General features: G+C 36.9%; 1 protein-coding gene across 4 annotated transcripts in view; it reads left to right on the top strand.

Annotated features, from left to right (window-relative positions):
* Positions 1 to 21,503, top strand: part of Pcca (propionyl CoA carboxylase, alpha polypeptide) — a 401,509-nt gene that overhangs the window by 309,577 nt on the left and 70,429 nt on the right. For all 4 annotated transcript variants that reach the window (XM_005374054.2, XM_013516015.1, XM_005374053.2 and 1 more), the window contains exon 20: positions 7,322 to 7,420. In XM_005374054.2, the coding sequence (XP_005374111.1) occupies positions 7,322 to 7,420 (99 nt within the window). The remainder of the gene's footprint in view (positions 1 to 7,321; positions 7,421 to 21,503) is intronic.

The following is a 21,503-nucleotide window of genomic DNA, read 5'->3' as shown; positions in this document are numbered from 1 at the left end:
ATAAAATAAAATAATAGGACTACTATAATTCATCTTGAATTGTTAAGAATCATTAACTATTATAATAGCACAAAAGGTTTGCTTTGTCATATTCTAGCTAGTAAATAAATGAAGCAAGTACCTTGGCAAAATCATTAGATTTAATAAATGAAAGGAAATTCATGTGCTTCTTATTGTCAGTATCTTGAAGTATATTTGTGTTTTCCATCTCTAGTAGCAAGTGATGTATAATTCAGTGAACTACAGAATATTAGATGGTGGTAATGTCTCATGTTATTACCTGCATGTCATACAAATTCCTTTGTTAATGGAAGTATGGATATGCCTCCGCTATTTGATACACAATTGAATAATCATATTTTTCTTAGCATTTAAGAGATGAGGATCAAAAGAACCAGTAAGTATCTTGATCTCTGGAACAGCCTTCTCTCAGAGTGTGAATACACAATGAAGCTAGCACTGTATGTTTTCATTTAGATTATATTTCTTACTTTTAGCATGTAGATTGAATTGAAATACTCTGACTGGTATAACAAGGTAATTTCTCCTATAAATTATATAATATATGTGGCTCTTTTATTTCCTCATATGTAAAACTGAGAGAGGAGATGGTCAAGTTGAGGGTCCAATATTTCAAGGACACTTTTCAACCTGAGTCAAATCTGAAAACTGCACCTCTTTTTGCATTTTTTGTACACTGTTGTCATTTTTAAGATGTACTGTCAAAGCCTATTAAAAAGGGAAGAACTAGTTATTCCTTTCTAGAAAGAGTTATAACTTCATCAACAAATCTGTGTCTTATCCTTCACTTTGTTTTCAGAAATAGAAGCAAAATATGTAAACTAGTGAAATACCTGGATTTTGATCACTTTAACTGTATACAATACCAATCTCCTTAACATTTGATGACAAAAAAAGACTAGAATTTACATATGACAAAAAAAGATGTGGTGAATCAAAAACACCTCTTAATGGACTGTATCTTCCCAAAGTTTTGTTATTTTTGGAAAATACTTTTGGCAAATATTTTGTTTTCTAAGTTTTATATCCCTAATGTTGAGTAAAAAATTTAAAAATATTTAGCAGATGCCTATTGCAATAAAAGTTACAATATTTTTCTGTCGGGAGGTGTCTCTGAGGAAGTGTTTTTTTGGTTTTTTAGTGGTAAAGGATGTAAGTAATCTGTCTCATGTCAAATTAGTTCAGGGCATATACTTTCTTTTTCCCTTATGATGACGTAGATAGGAAAATTGAATGTTCCAAACAGCTCATGGAAAATGTTCCGCAGCAGCAGCATCTGTACTACAATTGCAATTAAATGCTTTTAATGGAATACAAAATTCCATGTAGATTATTAAATGTGGAAAATGCCTTCTAGAAATTGAAAAGAAAGCATGGTTTTGAATTGTTGTTTTAAACACCATAAATACTCTTATTTTGAATAGCTTTCAACCAAGCCTATCTCTTTGATTATGCTGGGAGAAAGTTTTCAGAAAATAGTGAGTGTGAAGATCAATTTCATGAATTCCACCCACCATAGCCTTGCTCTGATTCATTCAAAATTATAATGCCAATACTTTAAATTAGCATGTAATCTTTAAATGATTGCAGAATGGGGAGACATCTGATGTCCTTATGCTGGAGACTGCATGTGGCACATCCTTTTTTTTCCCCTTCTTTTTCTGGAGTTTACACTTTTCAAAAGCCAGCAGCATATCCATTGGCTCATTCTCACATTGGTTTCATTTCCCTTTTATCTCTGGTTTTGTAAATGATCACTTTCCGGAGCACAAATTGAAATGGGGAAGGCCCTGTGTGGGCAGGGAGTGCGCTTAGCAGTGTGGCTGAGAGATGGGTGTGTTGTCCAGTTTTGGGATGCGCTGGCAGCAGTGAGATGGGGAGAGGTCCTCCACGTGTTTGAGAGCCTCCTCAGTCTCTATCTCATGTCCCCTGCCTTTCTATATAGTCTCTCCGCTTCCTCCCCACCCTTTCCCATTGTACTACCTGCATCGCCTGCTTTGTTACCAGCAGACTTCCCTGCATCCAGCTTTCCTGGAAAGTGCTACCACTTTCTTGCCTTAACTACTTTCCCGTAGTTCTTTCACAGTACCTTGTCTTCAGAAATGGGAAGTGGGATTGTTTTCTTCCTTTGTGTCATCCTAGACTACTTTTCCTTCTTGTAATGTTCTTTGTCTTTGAAACTCCTGTCATCAGTCTTTCTCACCACCTCACCTTCCTCTTGGTGACCTTCAGATTCCCTCCTTCTCTGCCTTCATGCAGCTCTTAGTCCCTGCATTTTCTGTCCATCCACAGACACCATTCCTGTTTTACCTCTTCACCCATTGCTCTTCTGTCTGTTCCCAATTTAGGTGAACAGCATCCCAGTCCCACTCACCCAACACCAAGAACCTGAGGACTGAGGCGCACATCGTATACCAAGGGCGGGGCCACATCAGCTGGTGCAACAGCAGCAGCCCTGCATCCTCCCCAGGGGGCCCTTTGCAGTTTCTCTGACTAGCTTACTCTTCTCTGTTTTCCTCAGGGACTTACATCATCACTGCTGTAGTTAAGATTCACGCTTTCCTTCCCCAACTGCTAGTATTTCTGACTGTCCTCCTCTTCCACACTATTTCGTCTAATTCATTCTCCACACTGTACCCAGATTGATCTTTAAAAAATAAGGTGCATAGTATCACTGTCCAACTGGCACCTTTGTTCCCTCTGCTCTACACTCTCCAGGTGCCACCATCCCCTTTGTTTTCTGTCTTCCAGGCACATTGGTTTCAAAGCAGCTCAGCGTTTCCATGCTTCAGAGTTTTTGTTTTGTTTTGCTTTGGGTTAGTTTGTTTGTTTAATATGTTGTTCCTTCTGGAATAGTTATACCCACTTTCTATCTCTAGCAGTCTTACCTAATTTCTGCTCCCCCTTCTAATCTTAGGTAAAGGTCACCTTCTCAGAGAGACTTCCCCTTTCTCCTGAGAACTACAGAATACTGAGAATTAAAAAGAAATTATAAAAATTGCAGAAGAAGCTGGGCATGATAGTGTGCACATGTATTCCCAGCACTTTGGGAGGCTGAGGTACAAGGATCACAAGTTTGAGCCCAGCCTGGGGAATTTAGTGACTTAATGAGACTCTGCCTCAAAATAAAAATATTTTTAAAAAGAGATAGGAATGTAGTTCAGTGGCCCTGGGTTGGATTCCCCAGTACACTCTCCCTCTCCCAAAATGCTGAAGAAGATTGGTGATGTATCAGAATATACTTAGTGGAGAAGGTTATGGGAAAGGTTTGTGAACAAGTACAGAGCACTTGTTCTAAAACTGTCAGAGGAACGGGGAGATGTGTGTCGATAGTTAGGGAGTTCTGTCCACACTTGAAAGCATAGAGCATGTAGCCAGTGTAGACAGCAAATGGGAAAATATATTCAAAGGGATAGATTAAGTGGCAGAGGAGGTGTGTGATAGGGATAAGGGAAAGGATGTGAGTGGTGATGCAAGAAAATAGGAGGAGTTATATCTGTGGCTTCACTTTTGGTAAATAAAGAGAGGAAGTCATAACAAGAACATGGCTGAGTATTAGTATTATAATTACTGTAAATTTCTTGCACTTGAGTTCTAGGTCTGTTTAAACAACACGACATCTTTAGGTTAATGCTTCTAAATAGAGGTGTTGTGTCTTTGTCTTTAAAATACAAAGAGTTTTATATAATTTAAAACATTTTAGTATTTTCACTCTGTTAAGATATTTCAGTAATATGATCTGCCTTGAAAGGTGTGCCATTTGGAGCCCCTAGAGTATTGTGTCACTTGTTGCTCTGCTTTTCGTGTATTTTTCTTTTTGTCTCAATGAATTTGACTTAATTTGTTAGCTTTTATTGTCCATTTACAAAAACATCTTAAAGACTTCTATCCCCAAATGGAGGTTCTTGAGTAGAACAAAAATTCCTTTATATTACTGGAAATCGCTGTATCAAGAATTCACCGTCAAAATATATCTGAAATAAAAGGGCTTTGCAACCACAAAACTACACAGTTTTAGACCTAACAGAGATTTTTGTTATTGTTGCTTCAGGCACCTCCTTTTCAGAAGAGCAAAAGAACTTGTATGAAACATATAAAATTAGCTGTATGGAAGAAATCAGTAAATTTACAAACAGAGAAATCAAAATGAGTATCAATCTGTGAACCAAAATGCAGTTTTAAGGAAATTGCTCCTAGGTATTACATGCCTGCTAGTGTAAGATATGGAAGAGCTGTTGTTTACATATTATAATGATGGAGGAAATTAGCACACTTACATTCCTCACTTTAAAGAAATCTTAAAATATATATAGTATACTTAAACAGGACAAAATTTAAAGAGAACCAGTGGATTTATGGTGAAAAGCGGCCTTCCTTCCACCTCTGTTTCTCAGCCATTCTACTCCTCTTATACATTTGTCTAGAGCTATTTGATGCATTTTTAAAAATCAGTCTTTTTTATCCTTAACAAATGATAGCGTACTTATACCCACTTCTGCATTTTCTTGGGGACTGTTTATATCAGTATCTGTAGAGATGTCTTATTTTTAAAGAAGGGGCCCCCTAAATTCTCACATGCTGCAGTACATATATTTATCTGTTATGTTATATTTTCTATTTATTTATTTTTGTACAAGGAATTGAACTCATGGCCTCAAGCTTGCCAGGCAGGCACTGTGCTGCTCAGCAACATCCCTGGCCCTCTCTGATATATTTTAAAGAAGCCTTGGCTGGGTATAAAATTAGGAGACATTATTTTCTTTTATCAGTATCTGGACAATAGTGCCCTTTGGTCTTCTGTGTCCATTTTACACTTGAGTAATTAGAGTGACCTGAGTTTTTTCCTTTCTTATAAATGATTTTTTATTTCTGCCTAAATATCCACATAACTGTCTCTTTAGTCTTAAAATTCCATAAACAACATTAGCCTACAGATTCAAGGTATTTATTTTGAAAGATTTTATCGAATCATAACATTGTCTTTGTGTTTATGCTTTTTGTTTTATATACCTTTTCAGTGAAAACATTTGGATATTCTCTGTTTCCACTTTCTCCTTCTTCCATTTCTGTTGTCTTCACTGTAACTTGCTTTTATATTATTGGTCTGATTTTGTTTTACATGATTTTTCCATGTCCTGGTATTTCTTTCCAGTCACATTCTATTTTTAGTTGTTTCTTAATGTGGCTTTTATCTCTATAATGTTATTTTTTTCTTCATTTTTTTTCGGAGTTCTATCAGCTCGCTTTTCATTTCCTTCTGTTGTTGTATAATCTCTTCTTTGAACCTTTGTTTTTCTTCTTTGAGCTTTTTTCTTTTTTAAGAAGGGTCACGTTTCCTATGGTTGCCTTTGAAACATTGGAGAATTATTTATTTGAACTCTTCCTGTGTTTCTTTGAGTTCTGTGTTATATGCTCTTACTTTACTTTTTTCTCCTTATAATGTTTTCCTCCTGAAATTACATGTGAAGATGCAATATTGGTTATTTTCTGATTGTCATTTGTGTTACGTCATTTGTGTTGAACTGGGGAAGGCTATGCTAAGCATGGGCTAGCTGCTGCTTTTCCTTGAGCTTGTTACCTTTGTTAACTCTCACCAAATCCTCTGTTTGCTTCCTTTGCTGCAGGGTTTATTTCCCATCAGTTGTTGACATTGAAGAGTGAAGGTAGTGGTTCTTTAAGCAAGGTTTATACTAATGAAGTGCTATCTCAACTCTCCATCTATATTTTTGGTCACCCTTGCCTAGAGGACTAGGTGTGAGCAGTACATAAGGACAGTAACAGCAATTCTTTACTTCGGTCTGCCTCTGCCTTTCCATGGTATTAAACTGTGGTTCAAAGACAGTCTCTACTTCCCCTGTGACTTATCCTTACAATTAGATTTCACCCGTAATAGTGTCAATAGAATTATTGCATCTGTTGGTCAGAATTATGTATCTTGGAGAAATTCACTTAGTGCTGGAGCCCTGAGAAGGCATGTGATGGCTTTGAGCACATTCCCTCCCCTCACCTTATAGTTTCTGATTTGGAGCTGTGGTAGTGGCCTTGCTTCAGTTATGTGGTGATATTACTATTTTGTACTTATCACTTATCAGTCATACAGGGAAATACAGGTTTTTTGTCATAATGTGTATTCTTTGTCCTAAGTCCTTTCTGTACCTCTAGTAGGGGTAGAGGGAGAAAAAAATATACCTTAACTTTAAAGAGTATCTTTTTAATACACATACATACACAAGATAGCTAATTGTACTACTAATTTCTATTGGTTTATTGAAAGGAACAGTTAATGTTTAATTTTTTGACTAATTTTGCATGCTTATGTCTGGTAATCTGAACAACTACTTTGAAGACAATAATATGCAATAAAGAAATCACTGTTGAAATTTAGTCTCATTTCTAATCTTCTTTATTATTCTCTTTAAAATAAAAAAGTTAGTAGTGGGGAACTTGTTAGGCAGCATGTATCTTGGTTCTGCTACATGTTTATTTTGAAACTTGAACTAATGTTAGTAACCCTTTTATAGGTTGTCTGCTGTAGATTTAAAATGTTTTCTTGTCTCTCGTACTAAGGGTATTATCATTGGTGAGTGAAAATGAAAAAAGAACTTCTAGTGCCTGTTATTTTAAATTAACTTTGATTTTTTTCCTTTCAGTTACTTTTGTATTATTTATATGGAAATTAAATTTTTTCTCTTAAGTATTTCTGTTTGAAAAACTGGATTTTGTTTTTGTTTTTGCATCTTTAATGATGATTTGCTGGAATTAACCATTTATGATTGACAAAGTATGATGGAACTTTGCAGAGTATGAATGGTCTTTCGATATTCAACACCAAAGAATTTTGTCTAATTAAAGCTTCTGTTTAATTAAGATAACAATGCATAGTCCTTCATTAAAATTAACACAGAAAAAGTTCTTCCTTGGTCCTTGGAGAGGATATTATATGCAAGGCTTGTTGCGTGGGTTGCAAAATGTCACTGGAATTTATATGCATTACTTGTCTAATTGCAGTAAATGTAGCATGTCCAGATAGGTTTCGAGTTAGAAGGCTGTTTGTTACTTATCGCAAATGCTTGAAGCCTCAGTATCTGGAGGCAGCTGTTCACAGGTCCTTCACCTCTCCCCAGAGATGGCTGGGAAGACTCTGTTGTTGGACCCTGTCTTTCATGGCGGGAGCAGTAAACATGACAGGTTGTTTGGGAGCCATCTGTTTAAAGTGGCTGCTGCTTTGTATGCAGCAATGAACTTGAGATCAGTTTTCTGTCTTTCTTCATGGTAACAGTCTTATTTGGTGTCACAACAGGTGGAAGTTGATGGGTCGAAACTAAATGTGACCAGTACATGGAACCTGGCTTTGCCCTTGCTGTCTGTCAACGTTGATGGCACTCAGAGGACTGTGCAGGTAAATGTTCCGATGATTTTCTCAGAAGGCTTCCTCCAGATCAAAATCCTTATCAATACTTACATCGTCAGTACTTACAGACATGGTGAGGAAAAGCTGTATTTTATTCCTCTTTAACTTTCTATAGTTGAAAACATTTTTTCTTATTTTAGAGGATCTTAAACTACATCTTAATGTGAGTACCTAATATTTTCTTTTTTCCAGGCAGTCTCAGAAAGTTATCGTAGTATATTTTGTTATAAATAATGAGTTGTGCAACTATTTTAAAAAAATTTTAGATCAGCAATTTCCTTTATTGTTGTGGGCTCTTAGTGGTGAATGTGACTCACATGCACTGTTACCTTTTAAATTTTTGCCGTTGAAGTCGTATGGCATCAGATTAGTAGAAACATGAGCTAGACAGGTTGACTTTCTGTGGCATATAACTTTATAAAGACAAGTAGTCTTAATCTGTAACCTTTATTTTTCTCCCAGTATAAAATGTCTTACGTTGATAAGACGCCTTAAACCCAGAGATGATTAAGTGTTCTTCGTAACCAGTGACCTCCTTTTTAAGAAGCAAGCAGTGAAAAGAGATTTTGCCAAAATTCCTTCATTTTACCTCACACTGAGTTTTAGGGTTTGGGACTCGGGAGGGTGAGGGGGAAAACAACAGCAGCAACAAACCAAGAAATGAACATGGAAAATGTGTCTGTCACATGCAAATAAAAGTCGTAAGTCCCCTGTATCATTACATGCTTGTTCTTTAACTTGATTTTTCACAGAAAGCTAATTTTTAGAATCTAGTAAATTAAGAGAATCACAAATAAAGACTAATCTGTACCTGACTCATATGTATCTAGAGGCTGTGCAGAAGGGGCTTCAGAATCTATAATAAGTATTTAATAAGCTTTCCAAGCTAGATTCAGTTGGTATATTGTCTCTACTTGTGGTTCTAAGAATCTTGAACCCTCAGTGCTCAGTCTTGTAATTTGACTTGGGATTTGTGACTTGTCCTTGTACAGTATTTTTTCTCATACTTTCTTCCATAGTCTAACTTCCTGTCTTATTTTATTTTTTAACTTTATAACTATAAATTAGAAGATAAAATTTGAAACTCTTGAAAGAAATCACTAGATAGTTTCACACCACTTAAATTCACTTATGAGTATGTCTTCAGAAAGTCTGATTTTGTTAACACTTGTGTTCAGTAGAATACTGTCCATTCCCTGAATGTGTTAGAGTTCAGTTAGTCTTGCGTTTTGGTACTTAATGTGACCTCTTAGTATGAGAAAGAAGGGATACAAAGGCCTCCATTATGATTTGTGTCTAGATGTCTCCCCAAAGTCCCATGCAGTTGTAAGGGGGGGCTTCTAGAGTTTGTGATTGGTTCATGGTCCAATGCTGGGATAATGGGTGTGAATGCTACACCCACTCTGGGGTGGGTAGCCTGCAAACAATATAAGGAAGGAAAAGAGGCTTGCTCTCCCCGCTTTTTGCTCTTGCTGCTTTTGCTGTCTTCTGCTGCCATGAACTGTTGCTCCTCTGCCAACCCACCCTGCCTTGGAGCCAGCTGATTATGGACTGAAACCTCCCTAAACTGGGAGCTAAATAAACCTTTCCGCTTTTAACCTTGGATGTCTGGTATTTTGTCTCAGCAAGAGAAAAAAGTAACTAAGACAGCCTCCTGTCCAAATTTGTGTTGCGTGATACTTTCAGCTTCCTTATCCATGCCCTTGTAGATAGTTGTCTTGAGGGCATTTTAACAAGTAGAATTAGCTGGGTATGTGTTTAGAATAATTATCAGAAATACTTCTTTGCTACAGGGTTAATGTTCAGTAACTTTATTCAGTCTAATAAATTCTTTGCTGCAAAGAGCATTAACATAGCTGAAATAAATAACCCCTTAAAGGTGGATTCCTTGACTCTTGGCAAGAGGTCATTGCATCAAGGTAGTAGTCTCTAATTGGAAGGAAAGAAACTCTTGCATAAAGGTAATGGAGAAAAAAAGCATTTACCTAAAAAAGATGAGGAAAGTTTTTCCTTTTGAGAGTGAATGTATTTTTCTACTTTCTGTGGGCATTAGCACTCGGTGCTGACTCTCCAAAATATAATGTGGTCCTTGTGCAATGAGTGTCAGTTATGGTGATCATAAATAACACATAGCTCTTACTGTGCCTCAGCTACAGTTTGAAGCATAATACGCATGTTCAGTCCTTTAATGTTCACAAGTTCATGAAGTAGATATTACTATACTGTTATAAATGAGGCCACTGAGGGTCAGAGAATGTAGTTGACTTGTTCAAGGTTACATAGCTAATAAAAGGTAGAGCCAGTCTTTTTTTTTTTTTTTTTTTGGCAGTGCTAGAGATCAAATTCAGACTGCAAATGCTGGGTAAGTGCTCTACTACCGAGCTATGCTCCAGCCCAAGTGTGTACTTCTGTTTTTTGTTTTTTTTTTTTCTAACTATGTAGTCTTTATCTCTGTGCTATAGTATTTTCTGACTTTCCCCATCAGACTTCAAATAATTTGTCTCTCACTCATTTTTTTAAAGCAGTGATGCTCAAACTTTGATGTGCTGCAGAATCAACTAGAAGACTCAATAAAATTAAGATTCTTGAACCCTACCCACAACATTTACTCTAACTTAGAAAGTGTGCGTTAGGTCTGATTTCTGACAGGTTCCCACTCTGCTGGTCTCAAGGGCCATAGCTGAGAACCATTGGTTTAAACCTGTGCAATCAGGGAGTACTCTGGAGAGGAATGAACTGGTGAGGCAGGTGGATGCCAGATCATACAAAGCCTTGCTAATTGTATAGTGGAAACTCTGTTGTTAGGCCAGTGGGGATCCCTGGGAGATTGTTCATTCAGGAAGGGATGGTAGTTTACAGGGAGCCTGTGGGTTTCAGATGCCTTGTGAAGAGTGCGTTGAAGAAGAATGAGGTTGAGATCAGAGGCAAAGGGAGAAGTTAACAGGTTTTAGAAAAATGGAGATAGGAAATCATTTTTAGAGCAGTGAGAGTGACAAAGAGGTTTGAAGATGTGAGAGGAGGAAAGAGCTGGTGGATGTACAGCCTTGTTGACTGTCATGCCTGTCCCTAAGCATGGTCACATCTCAAAGGCATGTTCCTAACCCTTTTTACTGTCTTCCTGGGCTGCATTGTCCCAAGAGTTTCAGCACAATGTTTCCAAACAAATAGCTTGGAAAATGCTATTATGTGTTTGTATTTCTCTCTGCACTGTTTATGGTAAATTCTGAGACCTATGGGATGGATATCACCCAAGGTGTTTTTGAGTGATATAAAAAATAACTGCTACTCTTTTTTTCCTAGATTTTTGTTAAAAAATAGAAACTTGGTTAAAATTTTTATATACTCAAGATAATATATACTGCATCTATATAAAAGCTGAGGAATACCAGTGCAAAAATGTGTTACCATCTATATAAAGATGGTAATATATAAATATTTCTCTTTGATCAAACCCTTAGTCCTCATGCCCTAATGTAACTACTGTTATGATTTGGGACATTCACATATTCAGTAAAACTGTGAACAGTTATTCAGTTTTCTACTGTGTTCCTCTGTGAGTTGCTTTCCCCACTCCAGTACTATGTCTGTGAGACTGGTCCAGGTTGGTGCATATAGTTCCAGTTTACTGATTTCCATGCTATATATTTGTGTTAGCTTTCTGTCACTGTAATAAAATGTTGGAGATAATCATCAACAGAAGAGGTTTATTGTGGCTCACAGTTTTAGATGTTCTAGTTCCTGATCTAGCAGACCTGCAGACTCTTTGCTTTGGGCTCCTGGTGAGAGTAGAGTGCACGACTGTCATCGCAGGGATTGTGTGGTGGAGTGAACTGCTCAACTCCTGCCAGGATGCAAAAGAAAAGGCGGAATAAAGGCAGGGCTCCACACACTGTTCAAAGGCAGCCCCCAGTGACCTAAGAACTTTGCCATAGGTCCGTCATCTCCCAGTCACCACTCTGGGGACAGACTGTCACCACTCTGGGGACAAGCATGGATCTTGGGAGACATTCAATGTCTAAACTATAGCTAGGTTCTTACAAGATATCAATGTGCCATTTTCTACTTATTTATTGTCCTCTATATAGCCTTTTGTGTTATTTTTCTTTGTTTCTACAAATGCTTCTATCAAACATTTTAATGTTTTCTCTTGAAATTAGAGTTTCTTCAGGGACTATGCTAGTAGAATGTCTTAGTCTTACATTTCAGTGGCAAATGATTTTCCCTATGCGGTTGTGCCAGTGTAAGTGCCCACCAGTAGTAATGGTGATGGTATTAATGACATTAATGGTAATGATACTCTGTACTTTCTATGTCAGGCTCTGATTTTTCTAAACACTTCATACTTACTAGTTTATTTTATCCTTACAACAACCTGATAAAGTATACACTAGTATTAGCTTTCATTTTGCTTTTGGGAAAGGAGAGGCATGTGGAAGTGAAATTGCTTGCCACAGCTTTCTTCTAGTACATGGAAGAACCAGAATTTATACCCAGGAATTTGTATCCTTAACAATTTTACTTCACATCCTAGTGAACTCTTAGTATTCCCAGACTACTGAAGTTTTTTCTGACTTGTGGGTTTAAATAGTAGCTTTGTCATTTGAGTGTATATTTCCCAGATTGTTAATGACAGTAGGTAGTTCAACATTGATTAGCAGCCCTCCTTTACTTTTCTGCAAAATGCTTGTTCATGGCTTTTGTCCATACTTTTTAAAAATTGAATTACTTGTCTTGATTGATAAAATTTCTTTTATGTTATGCTGTGTTAGTTTTGTTCCAAATAGCTTCTGCCAATTTATAGGTTGTGTTTTTACCTTTTTAAGTTATCCAAGGGAAATTTGTTTTGTTTTGTTTTTGTTTTTGTTTTTGTTTTTGTTTTTGTTTTGAGACAGGGTTTCACTCTGCAGTTCAGGCTGGCCTTGAACTCACTTTGTATCCCAGTCTGGCCTCAAACTCACAGTGATCCTCCTACCTCAGCCTCCCAAGTGCTGGGATTACAGGTGTGTGCCACTATGCCCGGCTATCCAAGGGAAGTTTTAAATAGAGATTTCATGTCAGAGTTTTCATTCTTAATTCTTGATGGTTCATGTATTTTGTGTTTGTTTCAGTAAGCCTTTTCTACACTCAAGTTCACAAAGATATTCATCTATATGATTTCCTACACCTTTTTAAGTTATGTCTTTCACATTAAAATCTTCAATCTCCTTGTAATTGATTGTTGTTTATGGTGTGTGTCAGAGGTAAAATATAGACTAGAATTCATACCAGCACTGCCTGTTGGAGTCAGGTTTGTGTACTCCTTACTAGCTTGGCTTGCTCTTACTTTCCCAGCCTCCCAAATTCTTTAGAAGACTTACTGTTGCCATGACAGGTTTCTCAATTAACTGTAAACAAAAAGGCAAGTTTTTTCTTAATATGAGACTCTAGTTACTGTGTTTGCTTTCATAAGCTCTCAGCCAGTAGTTCCCTTTCATTTTTCATTTATCTCTAGGAAACCATTAGCCACTCAAAGTGTGTGTGTGTGTGTGTGTGTGTGTGTGTGTGTGTGTGTGTGTGTTGTGAGCCGATGATATCACATGATATTTGAGATACATCTTAGACAAGGAGACCTATGAAATGCGAAGTGCATTGAGAAGTATTCCTATAGGGAAATAACTCAAACTAAGCATGGAAAAATAGGTTGGAGGAGCCAGGTTTGGGATGAGAAGTTAAATTTTTTAAGCACTATGCCTTTTGATCAACTATGGAGATGTGTCACAGAAGCATTTTGCAGAGGAATGTAGCACCCACCGAAATGCTATTGTGGAAGGTTAGTGTGTCTTCATGATAGAGGAAGCATTAAGGGGATGAAGGGTGAGGTTGATAAAAATTCTTTAAAAAGATATCATATTACTTATAACATGAATGGATTCTGAGAAAGGTTCTAGTGGCATGAGAAAAAAGAGTTGACTCTAGCGATGGAGACTTGGTGGCATGTGAAGTACTCTTTATGTGTAATGATATATGTAATGGTTACTATGAGAAATCCAGAATCCTGCCAAGCATGGTGCACACCTGTAATCCCAGCTGCCCGGGAGGCTGGGTAGAAGGACTTGGGGGCAACCTGGGCGATCTAGTGAGCCCTGGTTGTAAAATAGAAGGGTGTGGGAGTATTACTCAGTGACAGAGTGCTTGCCTAGCACAGGTCAGGCTGTGGCTCAGTATCCAGTACAAACAAATTACTTCTTCTCAAACAAAACTAATCTCTTGTTTTGATTGTCATGCTTTTCAGTCCTTTATCAGCTCCTTGTCTGTCACTGAGAGGCAAGTTTTAAAAAATGAATCTCATATTCTTTGATTTTACAGATCAAGTCACAAACCATCTATCAATTTCATCAGAATTCTATGCCAATCTGAGATTAAATCCAGTGCTCTTTTGGGAGATTTTCTCTGATGCTATTTTGTACCCTTAATGGGATCTTTAAAAGTTGTAGTAAAATACAGCTTACCATTTTAATCACTTCTAGGTATTTAGTTGGGTGGCATTAAGTATATTCACACTGTTACACAAACATCTCCAGAACCTTTTCAGAGTTTCAGAGTGAAACTCTGTCCCCATTAAATATAACCTCACTCTTCCTCTTCCTCCTCTGCCCTTAGTAACTGCCATTCTGTTTTCTCTCTGTGAATTTGCCTCCTGTGGGGACCCTATATAAATGCAATCATACAGTGCTGGGCATTTGTGGTTGGTTTATTTCACTTAGCCTAATGGCTTCAAAGTTCATCATACTGTATCTCCACCCTTTCTATAGATATACCAGTTTGCTTTTCCATTCATCCACTGATAGACATTTCTTTATTTTAACTATTAAGAATAAAGGTACTAGGGGCTGGGGATTTAGCTCAGCGGCAGAACGCCTGCCTGGCAAGTGCAAGGTTGTGAGTTTGATTCCTGGTACCGGAAAAAAAAAAAAAAAGATAAATAAATAAATAAAGGAAGAATAAAGCTACTATCAATATTGCTGTAACAAATAACTGGCAGTGGGGCTGGAGATTTAGCTCAGTGGCACAGCGCCTGCCTGGCAAGCGAGCTGTCGTGAGTTCGATTCTTGGTACCGGAAAAAAGCAAAAAAAACCAAAAAAACCAAATAACTGTCAGATTCCCTACCCTCAGTTCTTTTGGAGGAATACTCAGAAGTGGAGTAGCTAGGTCAGGTGGTAATTCTGTTTAATTTCTTAAAGAACCTCCATACTGTTTTCTACAGTGGTTGCATCATTTTACATTCCCCCTAACAAAGCACAGGAATTCTGAATGCTCTGTACCTTTGACAACACTTGTTATTTTCTGTCCTTTGTTTGTTTTTAAAAATAATACCTACTCTAGTGGGTATGAAGTGGTGTCTCTTGTGGGACAGGATTTGTCTGAACACCCCTCAAGAGCACATCCCAAGACTGGCCCTTCTTGTATCGGTTTTATTGTGCAACCAGACCACTGAGAAGAAACACTGTTCAGTGCAAGTAGAAGCAACCCTCTTACAGTTGTTTTTTTCAAACCTGGTCTCTCAACTTGCTCTTTCTCCTGCACAAAACCACACACAGTTCTCAGCCTGTGCTCTTGCAAACAGCTAGTAAACAGGCACTGTTCTATTTGGAGAGGATGCATCTACAAGTCTGGTTCATTGTAGTATCAACACTGGTAAAACCTCTCCTTCCTGTTTTCCGTCTTTATGAATCTGCCTTCTGTGGGTACCTCATACACAACCTTTCAACCCTAAATGAGAGATTGTTATTAGGGAAGAGGAGAGAGTTGCTTTCTTCTGGTTTTACCCTCTCTTCCTCTTCATAGCTCCTGTGGGTTCCCTCAGCGCTTGCAGTATCACCTGAAGACACAGTAGGAAGGACCGAGTTGACTGGGGCATGTGTCATCTGCCTGTCATTCTTTTTTATTTATTTTTAAAAATTTTATTAGTACATGTTTGTAGTTTATAATTGTCTTGAGAAGTGGGTACATGTATAAACTACAGCTTGTTTCTTTCTTTTGTTTTTTAATGCCCTCTCCCTTCCCTCCCTTCTAGTCATTCCTTTGGACATGGCAGATGCCCAAAACTGGCCGTCTGGCTTCTGGGACACTTCCGTGGATTTGAGGGAATTCTCCACCTTACAGACCCTATGCATGCTATGACTTTTCCAGTTGTTTCCTGAATACCTTTCCAGTTGGTTCTGTCCATTCCAGATGTTCTCTTTAAGCAGAGTTCCTCACAATGACCCAGCCTGACTCTCCTCTGCTGAAGCCGCATCTGGGCCACAAGAAACAGTTAGGAGTCCTTGCCCTACTACCTGAAGGACAGTTTGAGAGCGCAAGCTTCTGGTCTTCCTCTGTCACCAAGAACAGGATCTATGAAGAATCTTACTTAAGAATGTGTGGGTACTTTTTATTGGTGAATCCCTGTGAGTACATGAAAAGTAGCACTTCGTTTCTTTAGATGATGAGATAGTTGGGGAAGCAGCATGCTTTTTCTTTAGGAGTTGTCTTCACTGTCCCTCACTTTCCTGGTTTTCAGGGATAATCCTCATGAACTTAATATTACTCATTCTGTTCTTTAAATGCAAATTGTATTTTTCCATCGATAACCATTTGAATAATGGTTTATTCTATGATCTGTGGTTTCATAGATCACTAGTTTATTTTAATTGGTATAAATTAACTGCTTTGATTTCATCCTGAATCCCTATCATTGTGCTGTGAGTTCTTAGCACTTATAAAAGTTGTTACTGAGTGAGTAGGTAAATAAATGAATGAATGAATGATGAATGAATGAATGAACGGGTAGTTACCTCACATTTGTTAATTTCAGAAATCTTTCTTGTCTATATCTTCATTGTAAGACACAGACTTTCTTCTAAGCTTGCATAAATTAAGCCATGTTCTTAAAATAGCTATTTTAACTGGTTTATCAGTTGTGTTTAGTTCTGGACCTCCAACATTGGCACAATGCTCATCGTGTTGGTTAGTGGAGCGCTGTGCTTTCAGAACCTCCATAGTTTCTGTGAGAGCAAAGACAAGCAGGAGGGCGCTGAGGACCTGCCCACAGATGTTCCTTGATTATCCAGCACCATTTGGCTCCATTTGCTACAGGCAGCACCTGAGCTGTTTTAGGCCAACAGTACCACCTACTGAGAGGTGTGCACAGGCTGTCCGCAGCTATGGAGGAGGGCCTACTGCCAGCTGTTCTGTTTCCCCTTCTCAGAGATTGTGCACATGTTTCTGCTCCCTCTCACCTGGCATCACTCATTATTCTTTACTCAGTGAAGTCAGCTTTGCAGTCTGTACTATATCTGCTTTCTCTTTATGTTGCTTTTTCTCTTCCGATTTAAAGAAAATTGTGTGCCTGGAAAAACCTCTAATTATTGCTGATAACTACCAGTATAGAGCCAGTGATGTATCTGAAAGGCTGGTGGGGGGGCAAGGTCATAGAGTTTGAAATGAAATAATTTGTAATAAAGAACAAGGGACATAAACATTGAAAACTCTTGAAGATAAAGGTCCTTGTTAATGGTTTTAATTTTTCTATTCCTTGATCTAATAATTAGGCCAATATTTCTGCAAATACCATCATTCATAGAAGATAAACAGAGCTATTTCACCTTTATTTGCTTTTTATGTTATATTTTTTGATAGATATAGTGTCTGTCAATAATGATAGTCACTAAATATGTCTTAATGCTCTGAGACCCTAATAATCACTTGTCATATTTCTTTTGTGGAAAGATATATTCGTATTTCCAAGTTACCTACTTTAAACATTGGAGAATAAAATGACCTTTTCCAGTAGGTACATGACCCATATATGGGATTGTCAACTTCTTAATAGCTATATTTTAAAAAGAAGAGAAAATAAAATTAAAACCTTACTGATAAATTCTGTGTAAACTAATATATGCAAAATGTTTTACCATGAAACAATATAAAAAAATGTGATACCAGAAAAAACACAGAAGTCTGGCATAGTACAATAGTATCTCTTTTCTTTTCCTCCCTCGATCCCTCCTTTCCTTCTCTCCTCTTTTGTTTTCCTTTCTCTCCCTCCCTCCTTCTTTTCTTTCCTCCCCTCCTTGCTTCTTTTTAGCAGTACTGGGGCTGAACCCAGGCTATCTCACATGCTAGGCAAGCACTCTGCCACTGAGCTACATCCCCAGCTCTTTAAAAATTTTTATTATTGGCCTGGGGATATAGCTCAGTAGCAGAGAATTTGCCTAGCAAGTGTAAAGCTCTGGCTTTGACCCCTATCTCTGGAAAGTTTTTATTTTGTTTATTTATTTAGTTACATTTTGGCACATGGTCTTGCAAAATTGCCTTGGCTGGCCTCAAATTTGACTGTCCCCCAGCTCAGCCTCCTGACAGATGGAATTATAAACGTATGTCACCACACTTGACAATACAACAGGATCTTAAACAATGGAACAGTTAATGCATTGCAGTCAGCTGTACTAAAACAGTGAAGCTGTACTTAACAGAAAAATGTATTAACTTGCTTCAGTGTTTAATTAAAGTAAAGCCAGATGGGGTGGCGCATGCATAATCCCAGCACTCTGGGAAGCTGAGACAGGAGGATTGCAAGTTGAAACCGGCCTGGGAAATTTAATGAAACCCTGTCTGTAAAAAATTTTTTGAAAAAGGGAGGGAGGTATACTGCAAAGGCACTAGATTCACTCCTCAGTACTGTTAAGCAAGCAGGCAAACAAATGGAACAGTCATTCACTAAAATTAAAACAAAATTTAATTCCTCAATCATGCTAGTCACATTTCAGTTTCCAGTAGCCACAGGTTGCTGGTATGGTCAGTGGTTTAGACACCTTACAAACTGGGAGTGGCTTCTGTAAATTAGAGAGTATTTTAGGTGGAAAAAGCCTGATGATTTTTTAAGTGTTTTCCCGTATGTCAATCACAGTTTTTGTATTTATCATTTAAGAATGAATTGGATTCATGGAATTAGTGAATTGAGGAGTAATAGCCAAATGAATTGAATTTATTTTTAAATAGATGAATTTATCAAACAGAAGATGCATTTATCATCTAATTAACAAACTTTACTAATTTTAATTTAGAAGCTTAACAAATATTTGACCTATTTTTAAAAAGTGAACTAATTTCAGAGCTATTTTAAAAAAGTGAAATAACTGCCTGCTGGTATTAAAGTGATGAAAGAAAATAAAGATTTGTTGTGTACCATTTGTGTGGCGCGTGCTCTGTTTTCTTCATGTACCCTAGAATCTTTGTAGTAGGGAACAGGCGGATCAATAGAACTTTTTATTATTACTATTAGTATGGTATGCTCTAGTCCTGGGAAGTAATTTCATTTTTTAACTTTGAAAGAAGCTCGTCAATTTTACTTTGAACAAGGCAAATAGTTTTCCATTTCTTACACTGTAACTTGTCTGCTGGGATTTAATGTATTATTTCTTGTTAGCATTTTACAGACTGCATTTTTATTTTGCACAGTCACGTTGTTGGAACATTTGCAAGCAGAGACCACTAACTGCTTATTGGCTTGTTTCTTTGTGTGGCATGATTTCTTCTATCCACCTGCTCACAGCAGGTTGTCTTCAGGCCTGAAGACTAGCTAAATACTTTTGAAAATATCTGGAGTTCCTGCTAAGGTCTAACAATTTCCGCATTTGTCTGATGTGGAGCTATTCATAGTGTATCTTTGAAGACTTTTTTTCCTTTTCCTTTCTCATATTCTTGCTTAAATATTTTCAAGAGAAGATAAATTTATTATAAATAATGGTACACAGATGATTGCAGCACTACTGCATTCTCTGTTGAATAGGTCTTTGATATTCAGCTAAGTGGAACTAATTTTCTATGTTAAAGCAGACAAATTTGGAATAGTCTCACATGAATCTCATGCTATTTACTGCAGAATACCAGATTAAATGGATTATTTGTAAGTTGATTGGAGTATTAAATAGATGATATAACATGATAACTTAAAATGCTGTGTGGCTAGGTAGTGTAGAATATTGTTGCTTGTGCACATCAGTATGGTAGAAGATATTTTACTGTATTTGTAGATTGAGAAAACTATATTTACAAATGCTTGTCCACACAAATTTGAGTGGATTTTTAAAATTTAATGTTAGTTTTCTCTGTTGAATAAGATAAATTATTGATTTTCATATTCACTGAAAAGAGAAAATTAGACATAAGGTTTTCCTCCCCAGTATTTTAGATTAGCTCAATGTCTAAAAACAAACTTTAATTTTAATCCTAGTAGCTGAATATTGATGCCTTTTGGAGGCAGTGCTAGAGATTGAATACAGGCCATGCACTCACTCAACCACTGAGCTAACCCTAGCCCTTGAAATTAATGTTTTTATTAGAAATGTAAATGAAGCTTGCATTTTCACTTCTTGCCAGTATATTCTCACACACACACACACACACACACACACACACACGCACACACACACACACTATATTTGGAAGTAGTTGCTGTATATTTTTGGTCCTGAAAGCAATGCTTTTCATGTTTTTAAGATGCTCCCCCACTTTAAAAAAGTAATTAGCTATTATGTTGTACTATATGAGTGTGATTACTCTAGAGTCATCAAATGTAATATGAAACCATATATTTAGGTTGTGTAGGATATATAAATATATAACTTAGAATAAGTAGAGGTTAGTATATTTTTCTAAAGTCAAAATGAAAGTAATTATCAACCATCTCTTTTTCACTTTCCTGAAAATATCAATTATAGTTACACATCTTAGAAACAAGCTGACTAGTAGGACAGAAATGACTCCCTTCACTATACTTCAATAAACTTAATCACAATTTAACAGTTGGGATGTATTTATAACTGTAATTTAAAATATTAATTCTGATGCAAGTCTACCTGCTTTTGCACTGTATCTGGGGAGCCTCGCTGTTTTCTTGGCCTCCAGCAGCATGTTTTATGGTTCAGAGTTGCTGGTAAAATTTGACATAATGGGAAACACCTTTTTCAATTCCAGCCTCTCCTCCCCCACATCTATACACTTTTTCTCCTTCACTATCTGTTAACTAGAAAGTTATCTTTTAGTGGCTGCTAAAGGAAGAGAATTTTGAAGAGTGTAAATACTGATTATTGTAAATGTGGAAAATAATACAAACAGCTGCACTGGAGACCAGTAAGACAAATCCCATAGTATGGCCTTTAAAGAATATTATCAAATTGGAAATCAGAGAGGGGAAAAAAGAAAATGATCACTATTTCTTCCTCTTAATGTTTAGTGACATTACTTTTATAGGAGAAATTGCCTCTAATTATATTATCTTAGAAAGATGTTTTTGGAACATTTGATTTATTGTTTTGTGAATGTTTTTACTTTTTTTAGTAGGCACTCTTGTTAATTTTTTTTTTTTTTTTTGGTCTTTTCCTCCGGTACCAGAAATCGAACTCATGACCTTGTGCTTGCCAGGCAGGCACTTTGCCGCTGAGCTAAATCCCCAGCCCCAATTTTGTATGAATTTGATTCTGACAGATGTTGAAACAAATTTAACAGAATCTTACTGTAAAATTTTTTCTTTAAACAAGTAAAAAGTATATTTGTAAATATTGGAGTAGGCTATTACAATAAGAAAAAAAGGAATTTATTTGGTTTTGAAATGCCATTGAAATGGGGAAAAAACTTTGCAAGAAAATATTTTAATAAGAATAAAATATGTTTCATGAAAATAAAATGCTTAATTCTTGAGACTTTTGCAATTAGCTTAGCAGTGATGAGTTCATACTTGTTTTGGCATGTGTCTGACACATTGTAGGCATTGAATATTTGCTTCTTATGGATAATGGAACCTAATTGTCTTAATCCTTGATTGTGTGACTTGTTTTAAATTGAGTGAGAAGTTCAGGTCAGTTTTTGGGGTATATACATGTATGGTTATTTGCTCACTGATATAATTTAATTTTGTTTTTAATGTGAAAAATGGAAGGTTTTAAAACTTCACATTTTACATATTACAAATTTATTTTTAGTGCCTGAGAATGAGTTTATTCCAGATAGATGAAAAGGGCTGGGGATTTAGCTCAGTGGCAAAGCGCCTGC

Source organism: Chinchilla lanigera, unplaced genomic scaffold (assembly GCF_000276665.1).
Source record: "Chinchilla lanigera isolate Chin_1 unplaced genomic scaffold, ChiLan1.0 scaffold00003, whole genome shotgun sequence".
NCBI lineage: Eukaryota > Metazoa > Chordata > Mammalia > Rodentia > Chinchillidae > Chinchilla > Chinchilla lanigera.
This window is presented reverse-complemented; position numbering and strand designations above follow the sequence as displayed.